Source organism: Hypomesus nipponensis, chromosome 19, assembly GCF_054491055.1.
Source record: "Hypomesus nipponensis isolate SF chromosome 19, ASM5449105v1, whole genome shotgun sequence".
NCBI classification, from domain to species: Eukaryota; Metazoa; Chordata; class Actinopteri; order Osmeriformes; family Osmeridae; genus Hypomesus; species Hypomesus nipponensis.
The window spans coordinates 3,414,360-3,428,121 of record NC_140379.1 but is presented as its reverse complement, the minus strand read 5'-3'; the positions used below and the strand labels follow the sequence as shown (position 1 = coordinate 3,428,121).

General features: G+C 49.7%; 1 protein-coding gene across 2 annotated transcripts in view; it reads right to left on the bottom strand.

Moving 5' to 3' along the window:
• Window positions 1-4,543: 4,543 nt before the first annotated feature.
• arnt2 (aryl-hydrocarbon receptor nuclear translocator 2) overlaps window positions 4,544-13,762 on the bottom strand; it is a 37,492-nt gene continuing 28,273 nt past the window's right edge. For both annotated transcript variants that reach the window (XM_084681719.1, XM_084681720.1), the window contains 7 exons: window positions 11,579-11,654; window positions 11,088-11,211; window positions 10,358-10,460; window positions 9,946-10,084; window positions 9,220-9,370; window positions 6,342-6,487; window positions 4,544-6,115 (listed from right to left, as the gene is read on the bottom strand). In XM_084681719.1, the coding sequence (XP_084537845.1) occupies window positions 6,017-6,115; window positions 6,342-6,487; window positions 9,220-9,370; window positions 9,946-10,084; window positions 10,358-10,460; window positions 11,088-11,211; window positions 11,579-11,654 (838 nt within the window). In that variant the 3' untranslated portion in view covers window positions 4,544-6,016. The remainder of the gene's footprint in view (window positions 6,116-6,341; window positions 6,488-9,219; window positions 9,371-9,945; window positions 10,085-10,357; window positions 10,461-11,087; window positions 11,212-11,578; window positions 11,655-13,762) is intronic.

The window sequence follows — 13,762 nt, the reverse complement described above, 5'->3', positions numbered from 1 at the left end:
TATCCCTTTCAGTCTGCCAGAAACAATATAATGCTGTAAGAACAAGACTTCTATTTCAAGAGGTCAGCTGTTGTTGAAAGTTTTTATTTAGGGTCAAAGAGTTATAACAAGATTGGAATCTAAACCAACACTCAAAAGGTGTAAATGTGTGTGACAGGGAGGGCTAAGAGCTATTTACTGCGACGGCAGACTATCAAAGCTGTATGTTTTATCAGCTGTGAGTCATCATGACCAGGTCTGCCAGGGGCCTTTGGGTAATTTGACCCCTTGAACGTCACCCTCTGTCCTGCTTCCCGCTTTGAGCATCAGCCCTCACCCTATACTGCGTCTTCCTGTCCAAAACACTGTCCACAAAAGCCTGGCCAGCCAATTCCAGAGATGATAAATCTGTTCATTGCTGTAGGCCTGGCCTCGTATCACCAAAGCAGAACAGTGGCCGAGGGGCTGCATGTGGCTCAATAAAACCCAATTACGTAATTGAGGCGAAATCACTCAATGGCTTACATTCACAAGTGACCAAAACTCTCCCCAGGCTAATGTTTGATGAAGTCAAAAACACCAATAACCTTGTTATCTCACAATCACAAAGCTGGTTAGAGAGGCAATGAAGAAGAGCACAGTCTGCTGGTTATTCAACTGGAGTGGATGACTCATTCTTGTTGAGAACACAGGCTCTTAATCTCCATCTAACGTGACCATTGAAACAACAGCAGCGACTTCTTCTAAAAGCCCTTGTGAATTTAATAACAGTGTTTATTTCAGCCACAGAGACAAAACACATCCATCTGAAGCACTTACCCATCAGAGGGCCTCCAGGAAATGATACTTCACACTTGAGAGGAGAACACAAATGTTTTAAAGCTCTCAATCCCACTGCAGTAAAATAACAACCCTCTAGCAAACAGAGGTCAACAGGCGGCACGTACAGCTGTTATCACAACAACACACAACAACTGCCAGGAAACATGACTGGTCGCGAGGGTGTGCGTCTGTGTGGAACCGTAGGACAACAATGGTGGGGCCTGATATACTCGGCTCTGCCTGATGTTATACGTCTATCCATTAATGTCACCATCAGGTCCAGACCCTACATATCTCTCCACACTGGGTTCAGACCCTCATATCCCTACACACTGGGTTCAGACCCTCATATCCCTCCACACTGGGCCTAGACCCCCATGGTTCCAGACCTCTATTACTGCACTGGGCTCAGCTCTCCTGCCACTGGAGGTGACACTACCAGACCACTGTAGACTGGAGAGGAACACGTGTGATCAGCTCCGTTCATCTCTTCACATCCAGAGCTCCTGCACTACTGTAGATGAGTGAGACCATTGTTGTCCTTGGGGACGCCCCAAAGGAGGGCGTCCCCGTTAGGTAGAACAACAACAAAAACTATTTGCATTTTGCACTACATTCAAGTCCTGTAATATTTGTATTTTATATTGTATTTTATATTGTAAATTGGCAACTTATATTTTATTTTATGGCAACTTTTAGTTTATTGTATATTTTATTTGTATTTTATTCCACTTAGTATTGCTAGTTTATGTATCCTTAGTATAGCTAGACCACATATTTAAATTTAAGATTCCTATATGTTTATTGTATGCACCTTCCTGCCAAAGCAAAAATTCCTTGTCTGTGCAAACTTTCATGAGCAAAAAAATCCCTTTCTGATTCTGAACAAATCAATTTCCTCCCGTTCTCCCATCCGACACACTGGTTCACTGAAGGCCTTCTTCCTGTGAGACGGGCAGGGGACACATTGAGCTTCCAATTAGCCTGTGGGAGCGGCTTTCAACCAGCGAGCGACCATTCCCCGCCGCGCAGCGCTGGAGACGGAAACTCATTACCACGTGGAGATATTCATGCTTCTGTACAGCTAAGTGCTCGACCACAACTCTACTAATGGTCGGTGGTAACCGGCTAATTGAACATCCCGAGGAGTTCTCAAATGAACACAAACCCCCCCGAGGTCTATCGTATGCCTGGGAACAGTCAAACTGCCCACCAGGAGAGGATAAGGAACAATGACTACTCTCGTGTTATTACAAGCCATTACTCCCTTGACAGGAGACCGCCGAATCATTGCCAATTAGTCCTGGTAGTCTGGGGGGAAAACAAAGACCCGGAGGTTCTATTCCTGAATCCAGTTGCTTTGGGCGACCTTGTGATGTCATTGGGCACGGTATGTTAGAAGGTTAGCAGAGATGGAGGTCAGTTAAGTGACCAGAGGGAACATGAGACTCACTGCTCCTGAGAAAGATGGTTTTGATAGCTAATCTTCAACCATTGTGTTTGGACAAGGACAGTAACATAACAGATGTGGATAGAACAGTCCTGTTGCTTTATCTGACTCGCTGCCAAGATAGATAACCCTGGTCTGAGAATGTTGGTGTGTGTATGTGTGTTTGTGCATGTGAGTGAATGACTGTGTAAGGGAGGGAGGGAGGGAGGGAGGGAGGGAGGGAGGGAGGGAGGGAGGGAGGGAGGGAGGGAGGGAGGGAGGGAGGGAGGGAGGGAGGGAGGGAGGGAGGGAGGGAGGGAGGGAGGGAGGGAGGGAGGGAGGGAGGGAGGGAGGGAGGGAGGGAGGGAGGGAGGGAGGGAGGGAGGGAGGGAGGGAGGGAGGGAGGGAGGGAGGGAGGGGGAGATATTGTTTCAGCCATATACAGTTTTCTCATTTTTATCAACTAACATTGATCAGAGTGGCTCCACATGATAAAATGTTCAAAACAGTATCACTGGACAAGAAGGAAGGCTAAACAAGCTGTTGGGTGAAGGAAGCTTGGCTGAGGGTTGTTTTGCCAGGATGCTGTTGTCATTGTGCTTGGATGAGAAGCACAGCATCGTCATTTAGGCCTGTCCGAGCACAGACTGCTGCACACAGGCGCCAGTACCAGCCCTGGCAACAATGGCACATGTACACACACACACACACACACACACACATACCCAATAGCACACGCACGTACACGGACAGATTCCATACCTCTGCAGTGATTACAGGGCCCGGAGGCCATGCCGTTTTCACCTCATTTACAACACCGCTACTCGACTCTCCCAAACACACAAGCTCAGCAGCTATCAGGTGATGCCAATCAGACAAGATAGGAGAGCTGGAGCCAAACAATACCACTAGTACATGTAGCTGCAGACTCGCTGAGGAGGAGACGCCCTAGGAAACAACTGTCTCTCTTTCTCTCTCTCCGTCTCCCTGGCCTCTCTCACGCTACTCCTCACGTCCTTCACAAGTGCTCCGGAGCTTAGCGAATGTCAGAGAGGAATTTACAGGCTAATCTGCGTGCGTGTCCTGTCAGGAAGGAATGTAGCCTCCTATTTCAAATGTTCTACCTGACTCTGCGAGGAAGTCGTGCCAACTGAACTTCGAACACTTTCCACATGACATCGCACTTTCAGAGGGGTTTTCATGCTGCATCAGAACGTATCCAATATATGCCGAATATCAAACGTTTTGTTTAATGTATTCATTTAGCAGACACTTATCTGAAGCATCATACACGGGGGGCGGGCCGCATGCTCTCCTAAAGGCCCATGCCCTGACTGTAGAGTTATCACCTGGCTGTTTTCAGAGATAACAGCTTTAGAACTGTTTATCTCAATAGCAACAATGTCCATAGAGAGGGGAGGGTAAGTAGGCTAAGCATCCACATAAGCCTCTTTAACCAAAACAGACACTTATCCATTCTGTGTCAAGTGGTTTTGAAGAAGAGGGCCGGTGTCCAGTGAGCACCGCAGCTGACAGACTCCTGCCCAGACACTCCCTACCTCCTGAAAGAAAGGAAGTGTTCTGAGTCTAACATGAAGTCATTATGATATGCTATCACCGCTACGGGTCAAGTACTTAAGCTTCGGTACACCTCGTTTAGGACAACCGCCACACACCCTTTCACTGGAGCGCCACAGTGAGGAAGGGATAGGTGGTCACCACCCTTACATCAGAGCTCATCCTTCAACTTCTCACTCACACACACACACAGACACACACAAAGACACACACACAGACACACACACAGACTAACCCTGAGAACCCTGGGAGAGAGCCCAACTCAGCGCCTCCCTCACGTCCTCCGTGCTTCCTACAGGAAAGGAGGAGCACACACACACACACCAGGACCACGGCTTGAAGGACACACACACACACACACCAGGACCATGGCTTGAAGGACACACACACAGACCAGGACCATGGCTTGAAGGACACACACACACACAGACCAGGACCACGGCTTGAAGGACACACACACACACAGACCAGGACCACAGCTTGAAGGACACACACACACACAGACCAGGACCACGGCTTGACGGACAACGGAAAACTACAGTAGGATGTAGACTGAAGGGTCATAACGACAGCAGATCTCCTTATCAGTGTCTAGATCTGAGCAGGGCTGGCCGACATCTTCTCGTCTGGAACATTAGGATGTTAAAACATGACCGTTTGGGGGTGAGAGAGAGAAAAAATAAGAAAAAAGGATGAAAAATCACCCAATAACAAGTTTGGAGTCAGATGCATGTGTTTGATTGGAAACCACGTAACCAATAAGAATTTATTGTCACAAGCACAATTTGTTACACAAAAATAATGGACCACATTTACACAGTTTATACAGGTCTAAAACTCAATGTACAATTAACAGACTAACTAAATACCAGAGTTAAATATGCACTCACATTGCACACGATGATATCCTTAAAAGCTACACAGAAACACTTATCGTGTGAAAGTAACACGTGTCCACATAAAAATCACATTATTTACAAAAAAAAACATCTAGTTGAGATTTTAGCAAAAGGACTCCAGATCGACTCCAGATCAAGATCAAGATGATCCCATCATTCCTGCCAGAGACACGTAATACAATCCATCGTGTAAAAGTCCCCCCGCTATAAAGTAGTACTTAGTCTCTGTTAATAGTCAAAAGAAGAACATGGTCAAGTCATGAATCAGAGTGTTAAGAGCTGAAGGATAAGGATACACTAGTGTACTGCGAGTAGCTAGCTCCCTGTGGCGGTTCCTCCCTGGTAGCAGGCTGGTGGGCGGTTAGCTTCATGAAGTGCACTTTACGCCTTAGCTTAGCGGACGCGGTTAGCATGACTTGTGTCTTTTGTGTTTTTTTTTTCGTCGTTTTTTGTTGTTGTTTATACACAGATCCCTTGTCTACGTGAGTCCGTTTTAATCTAGGGTTATACATATAGTTTCTATTTTACACAACAAGCTGGATGTAATACTGAGAGCAGCAGGATTAGGGTTGTACAGGAGCCCTCTGCTCCAGGGACCGTTTGGCTGAACAGTGGAACACAGAGTGTAAGACAAAAGATTGGCAGATTTGAAGATACAATCAACAGGACTTTCACTTCCAGGCGTGATGAGTAGCTCTGGCGTGGCCAGAGGATGGAGGGAGGGAACAGGACTCGCCGTCCTCACCAATCAAACTCCAGCCCTGCCACTCCGGCTTGCTGCTCAGCTAGGAGTCTCGACCTTTCACCTTTCGAACCCAATTGTTCGCTGTTGAAAGAGTGCCTGAAAATGTCCGTCGTTCGCGAGCTGGTGTGTGACAGGCTGGGGTGTGTAACGCCCTCCTGGGAACACAGACGCCACTGCAGGGATGAGGTATGAGAGAGCGAGAGAGAGAGAGAGAGAGAGAGACAGAGAGAGAGAGAGAGAGAGACAGAGAGAGAGAGGCGCGGGCCTTGAAGTCCACAGACGTAGCGTGAGTGTGTGAAGTTGTGTGTGAGGTGTACCCAGTCATTCACCGTACTGTGGGAACATAAACTCTGTGTGTGTATGAGTGTGTGAAGGAGAGAGAAAGATCAAGAGAGAGGGAGAGCACGAGAGACACAGAGAGAGAGAGAGAGAGAGAGAGAGAGAGAGAGGGGATGAAAACTACGAAGGGTGGACACAGAGATCGCCGTCCTGTTCCTTCGCAGTCCGTGCTCCCCCCTGTGAGAACATGTGTGTGTGTGTGTGTGTGTGGGGGGGGGGGGGGTTCTACTCGGAGAAGGGTGGGAACATGCCGAGGTCAGCAAAGTCCTCAATGTTGTAGTTGGCTGCTCCTTGAGAAGGGTCTCCTGCCATGGGCAGCATGTCCTGGAGACAGAGGAGAACACACGGCTTAGCGGCCAGGCTGGGGAACTGTACCACACACAGGCAGTGGACCCTGGGCCTGGGGCAGGGCTCATCACTCGGACATGGCCTCTGATTGGTCGCCTCATCCAGATCACGGCACATAACCCTCAGCTCAGCAGGTGGGCGTGAGATGCCAAGAGGCTGGGTGGGGCATGGAGTGTGTGTGTGTGTGTGAGTGTGAAGTTACCTGAAACACCTCTGTCTGGCTGGGGTTTGTGTGTGAGTGCTGTTCTCCAGGCTGCTGGGCGTGGTGCTGATTCTGCCACTGGGACCACACCTCGCTGGGCCGGCCCTGGAACTGACCCCCGCTCTGGCTGCTTTCCCCGGACACGTCTGGGCATGGGCGGGCCGGAGAGGTAGGTAGAGGGCGGGGTGGAGGGCGGGGTGGAGGGTGGGGAAAGGATCACAGGTCACAGGGGGGGTTAGCAGCTTACACATTTCAGAACACTGGTGGAGGTTTATGTACAGGAACATGTCCTATTGTGTGGAACAGCTGTTATCCACTGCTTGTCAACCCCGCCTGCGTCTATCTCACAGCTGAATCAGGCATGGTGACGGCTAAGGACTGCTGAGACTGACAGACAGAAAGAGAGACAGACAAACAGTAGCCTATAGACATACTATTTAAGAGAGATGACATTGTTCCGACAGGAAGTACTAGACCCATAAGCCTGAGGGAGACATGGGCGTTAGGAATGTTTATGGAGCTGCGAAGCTCTCTCTTCTCTGTACACACCATCAATCCCCTGCCACTCTGCTCCTACAGCTATTACTACAGCCGTTAAGAGGCTTGCTGCATGTTCTCAAATCCATAAATTGAGAAGCCGTGACCTGACCAGTCAATAAATGGTTATCTTGGAGAAGAGGTGAGCAGGGTCAGGCTCTGGAGACTGTGAGGAAGGAGGCTCCTTACATTCATCACAGGTTCACCTCTGCATGCAGGCCACTGAGAGCTTCTGTTCTGTGGCCCAACCCCAGCAGAACACGGCACTGGCACATAACAACAGAAACACTGCACTGGCACATGACAACAGAAACACTGCACTGGCACATGACAACAGAAACACTGCACTGGCACATGACAACAGAAACACTGCACTGGCACATGACAACAGAAACACTGCACTGGCACATGACAACAGAAACACTGCACTGGCACATGACAACAGAAACACTGCACTGGCACATGACAACAGAAACACTGCACTGGCACATGACAACAGAAACACTGCACTGGCACATGACAACAGAAACACTGCACTGGCACATGACAACAGAAACACTGCACTGGCACATGACAACTGAAACACTGCACTGGCACATGACAACAGAAACACTGCACTGGCACATGACAACAGAAACACTGCACTGGCACATGACAACAGAAACACTGCACTGGCACATGACAACAGAAACACTGCACTGGCACATGACAACAGAAACACTGCACTGGCACATGACAACTGAAACACTGCACTGGCACATGACAACAGAAACACTGCACTGGCACATGACAACAGAAACACTGCACTGACACATGACAACAGAAACACTGCACTGGCACATGACAACAGAAACACTGCACTGGCACATGACAACTGAAACACTGCACTGGCACATGACAACAGAAAACTGCACTCCAACACTGCACCTGGTTAAACCAGGTAGAGATAGTGTTAGTAGTTTAACCATTCATTTAACTATTAGTTCACCACTAATCCTAGACTAATATACTAATTAGGTTTGGTGATTCTGAATTGTGTTATTCATTGATAATAGCCTGAAGCCTGCATGATGAGAGCTCTGGAACAGAATATCAATGAGCTTCTGTTATCTTCAAACCACATGCTCAAACATCCCCCGTCTGGGGCTGGTCTGTGAATCTTAAGATGATCAGGATTGGGAAGTTCTCTCAACAGAAACACCACTACTGCTGCTTCAGCCATTTTACTCTGCACAGCCGCCTGGACCGAGAGGATCACTGTGTGTGTGTGTGTGTGTGTGTGTGTGCGTATGGTTTCTACACACACAGCACAACCCTCTGGACAGAGACAAATAAGAGAAAGAGAGAAACAACAAAGTAAGCAGTAATGACTCTGGCCAGAGTGTGTGTTTGTCATCAACAAGAAGCTCTTTCTCAAGGTGCCAACCTCAGGGACAATGGAACAAGGCAGAATGCATTTAAGGATTTTATTTATTTATTATATTTTTTATTTATTTACTTTTACCGCTTTTCTCACACTGTGTAATTACTATTTGGATATTGTTTTAATTTGTATAGTGTATGATTGCCTTGGCAATGACATGCCAATAAAGGCAGCACATTGAAGGAGGGAGAGAGAGAGCATTTGTTTAGAGTGTCCATGTCAGGACGGCCATAACCATCAGCAGGACCTGGCTGGACCAATCCTCTCTTCTGCTGCTGGGGCACAAGGACAAAGGAGAAGGAGAGAAGAGAAGCAAAGAGGAGAGAAGACAAGGACAGAGAAAAGGAGAGGAGAGAAGCAGAGAGGAGAGAAGAGAGAAGGAGAGGAGACAAGGACAGAGAAAAGGAGAGAAAGAGAGGAGAGAAGGACAGAGAAAAGGAGAGAAGGAGAGGAGAGAAAGAGAGGAGAGAAGGACAGATGGGAGGAGAGGAGAGAGACAAGGGGAGGAGAGGACTAGTGTGTGTGTGTGTGGACTCATTGTTGCCTTGTGTATTACGGGCCACCTCAGTGTTGTGCAGGGACACTGGAGGGCCAGTGTCTGTCTACAGGATGACTGGGACGTGACCAGACTTGTTCATACATGATACATGTTCTAAAAATGGAAAGCAGATTTTCTCCCATTCTCACAAAACCATGACTAAACATGTCTGACCATGTCAACTTGTCTGCTGTGATATACAAGCTATCCCCCCCCCCCTCCCCACACACACACACACACACACACACACACACACACACACACACACACACACACACACACACACACTGAAAGAGTGACATTTCCTGAGATTCCTATTCTTCACTGACAAAAGAAACACTTGCTGACCCAAGAACAGATAGAAACAGGAAGTGTCTTACCGAACGCTGTGCTGCGGTTGGTCAGTCCTGAGTAGGCGTTGCCGCTGGGGGAGGAAGTTGCTGGGGAGGACAGGGGGCTGTAGGAGGACGGGTCGGCTTGGTAACTGTGACCAGAACCAATCCCGAACGGGCTGGACTGGGCCTTGCTGGACTGGAGGGCAGACAGAGATAGCAGGAAGGAATTCAGAGACTGTGTGTATTGGCTTGTGTGTATTGGCTTGTGTGTTTTCTATGTGTGTTTGTTTCTACATAGTGAGGGTGTGTGTGGGTCTGTGTGTGTGTTTCTATGTCTGTGGGTTTCCGTGTGTGTTTGTATGTGTGTGTGTTTCTGTGTGTGAGTGTTTCAAGCTGGCCCCGATGAGACAAGATGGATGAGGCTGTTAAGAGACCATATGCCCGACACACTCACACGCTCGCACGTGTGTGTGTCACACACACACACACACGGCAGGCACAACAAGCCCATCAGTTACCATGGCGCTCACGCCACTGAGAGTCGACATGGCAACCATGACAACCACAGGGGGAGACAGGGCGTGTTCATTAAGCAGGAGTGTCTATCTAGTGCATACTAGATAAGACCTTCCACACTCCCCACCCACTACACTACAGCACTACGTGGTGTGAGAGAGAGAGTGTGTGTATTTGTGTGGTTGTTGATGTATGAGTTGGAAAGAGAGTGTGTGTGTGTGTGTGTGTGTGAGTGTGTGTGTGTGTGTGTGTTACCTGTCCAGAGAACGGCGGTCTGTTTCCTGACCAGGCCACCTGTCCAGGGTTCAGCTGTCTAGAGATCTGGGCTAGGTTCTGATTGGACGATCCTGACGGCTGGATATCATTAACCCCCGGGACATGGATGACAGAGGAACTGCAGAGCATGCACGCACACACAGAAAAAAACACGCACACACACACACATATCTGAGAGTTAGAGTGTGAAATATGATCCTATGTTGGCCCTGCAGCTTTCCCTTCAGACACATTCTGCTGTCATATCAGAGACAAACAACAGCTTCAACTGCTCACATCTGTCAGCATTCTCACACAAACACACACACGCATGCACACATACACACTAACACCTGCAGCATTGTTGTTCAACCCACACGCACACACACAAACGCACACACACAGGCGGTACCTGAAGCTCTTTCCAGAGTGTCCCGGCTGGAAGGGAGAGCCCTGGGAGTAAAGCTGCTGACCTCCTGCAGTGGAGGATGGAACCATCATCTTCTTCTCCCCCGCTGCACACACACGCACAGACACACCCCCACACAGACACACACACGCACAGACACACACACGCACAGACACACCCCCACACAGACACACACACGCACAGACACACCCCCACACAGACACACACACGCACAGACACACACACGCACAGACACAGCCCCACACAGACACACACACGCACAGACACACACACGCACAGACACACACACGCACAGACACACCCCCACACAGACACACACACGCACAGACACACCCCCACACAGACACACACACGCACAGACACACCCCCACACAGACACACACACGCACAGACACACACACGCACAGACACACACACGCAGACACACACACGCACAGACACACCCCCACACAGACACACACACGCACAGACACACCCCCACACAGACACACACACGCACAGACACACACACGCACAGACACACCCCCACACAGACACACACACGCACAGACACACCCCCACACAGACACACACGGGGGAGAGAGAGAGAGAGACAGTTGAAGAGAGACCGGCTCAGTTGGAGACGGGACCACCACAGTACACAATCACTCAGGTCTGGAGATAAGAGGAGCAGGAATGTGCAGTTTGTCTGCAGCCAGAAGGGGAGACGTACAGTTGGAGATGCCTGTGTACATCTCGGCGAAGCGCGGGTCTCTCTCCTGTGAGAACAGGGCCTCCGTCTTGTCGATACTCTTCCCCGTCTCATGGACACCACCGCCCACACCGGACACCGGCACCTGGGGAGGGGGGGTGGAGGGGATGGGGGTGGGTGGAGGGATGGGTGGAGGGGGGTGGTGGGTGGGTGGAGGGGATGGGGGTGGGTGGAGGGATGGGTGGAGGGGACGGATGGGTGGAGGGGGGCGGGGGTGGGTGGGTGGTTGGGGGTGGAGGGGGGGGGATGGGGGGGGTGGAGGGATGGGTGGAGGGGAGGGATGGGTGGAGCGGGGTGGTGGGTGGAGGGGGGGGGGGAGGTGGAGCAGAGAGAACTGATCAAAGGACGCCCTCCATCATCAGCCTGGACAGCTATGGGGGAGTGTTAACCATGGATGGAGGAGGAGGAGGGGGGTCGCCGGATGGTGTGGACCCAGGGTTCAGGAGGGTTACCTGGGACAGGTCGTAGGCTGTGAGTCCATCTCTCTGGTGAACCTCCAGCTCTGCTTGTTGCTGCTGCTGAAGCTGCCTGCAAAACACAGCAACAAGACGTCAACACCTGTCACACACACACATACACACACACAGGAATGTACACACAGGCCCACACACACACACACACACACCTGTCACACAAGAATACATACAGCAGGAATACACACACACAGGAATACACATAACAGTTTTATCATGTTATATTAGCACAGAGCCATACCTGTTAATGTCCCTAATATGATGGTAATTTGTGTTTTTAAAGACTTGCAGAAGTGCTAACAGCTATTGTGCACCATTAGTAACCTAGCAACAAAATGTTGACAAAAACAACTTGACATTTCCTTATAACCAAAGAAATACACTGCTGTGCAATCATGTTCCTATATTTGATGCAAAGAATCAAGACTTCTGTTTGTGAAATATCGTTTTTTTTATTTAATAGGCTTAAAACTCTACATTATGCAAAACAAAGTTTTGTAGCTGTCTGTGTAGCATCCTCTGCTGTGCGACACTACTTCGTATTTGTTTATAGTCGTTATTTCGGACATGGTTGACGGAAAAAATACGGTTGGCTCCTAGCGACTCGCTCGAATAAATACAAATGAACGCCAAGCGAATGGGATTCCAAGGGAGGAAAGGAGGGAGAGTGTAAGTGTGGAATCGATCGCGGGTGACCAGGTCTAAAACAAGAGTCATCTGGATGACAGTCTGATTGGACCACAGATTACTTTTACAAGGATGTGTCCACAACGGTCCAGGTTACCACGGAAACACCAGCCTACCCATCCTCATGAGATCCCCGCCTCTAACAGCCATGAAAAATTATTATAAAAATGTTTTTTTTTGTTTTTACTTATTCATTCTTGTCCCAAGCCTGGACCGTGTAAGTGCACCCCCCACAGAGGGATTTATAATTTGTTGTTTCTGTGTGAGCAGGCTGGCTGAGGAGGCACCGACCGTGGACATGAAGAATGACTTGATCAGGATCTCGCTGGTCCTATCTCTCCTTCTCTCCACACAGCAGACTGGAAGATCTGGGTGTTTATGTAAATGTGTCTGTGTGTGAGTTTGTGATGTTTGAGTGTGTGTGCATGCATGCGAGTTCATGTTTGTATGTGTGAGTGTGTTTATGTTAATGTATGTGTGTGTATCTGTGAGTTAATGTGTGTGTGTGTGTGTGTGTTGGTCCTGATAGGAGAGTTCTGGAAGCCTTGGGGTGCAGTCACAACAGAGGATGATGGGATGCGAACAGTTGGAGGTGTATAACCACGGCAACTGGCTCACAGCTTGCTACCCTGGCCTTCCTTCCCCCTCTTTCTCTCTCTCCCTCTCCCTCTCCCTCTCCCTCTCTCTCTCCCTCCCTCCCTCCCTCCCTCCCTCCCTCCCTCCCTCCCTCCCTCCCTCCCTCCCTCCCTCCCTCCCTCCCTCCCTCCCTCCCTCCCTCCCCCTCCCTCCCTCCCTCCCTCCCTCCCTCCCTCCCTCCCTCCCTCCCTCCCTCCCTCTCCCTCCCTCCCTCCCTCCCTCCCTCTCTCTCTCTCTCTCTCTCTCTCTCTCCCTCTCTCTCTCTCCCTCTCTCTCTCTCTCTCTCTCCCTCTCTCTCTCCCTCCCTCTCTCTCTCTCTCTCTCTCTCTCCCTCTCTCTCTCTCTCTCTCTCCCTCTCTCTCTCCCTCTCTCTCTCTCTCACACGGCCAGACCCAACACCCTGAGCGCAGGGACGAGCTGGAGGGTTGCCTTGGTAATAGTTTGGAGCCGCCATGTTCCCAGTAGACAGTATAGCAGTCTGCTCCAGCTTTACAGATGGCTCAGTTTGGGAGCGGGTCAACTCAGACCGAGATGAGCAGAGAGAAAGAGAGGGACTCAACCCGAGCTCTACAGCCAGAGCCATGGCTGTGATGCGGTGATGTGATGGGACTGGACGGCTGTCCCTAAAAAGCCAATAGCTCCAGCTGAGAGTCATAATATTGTTGTTACCAACCGTGTGAGCAGCTAGTGAAAAACCAATTAGCAGAGTTGTCACACCCAAACTGATTAAACAAACAAGCTTCTGAATAACAATGTTGCCACTGAATGAGGCTCGACAATACAACCTATATCCTCTGCCTGTCTGTCTCTCTTTAAACCTGTCTGTCTCTCTGCCTGCCT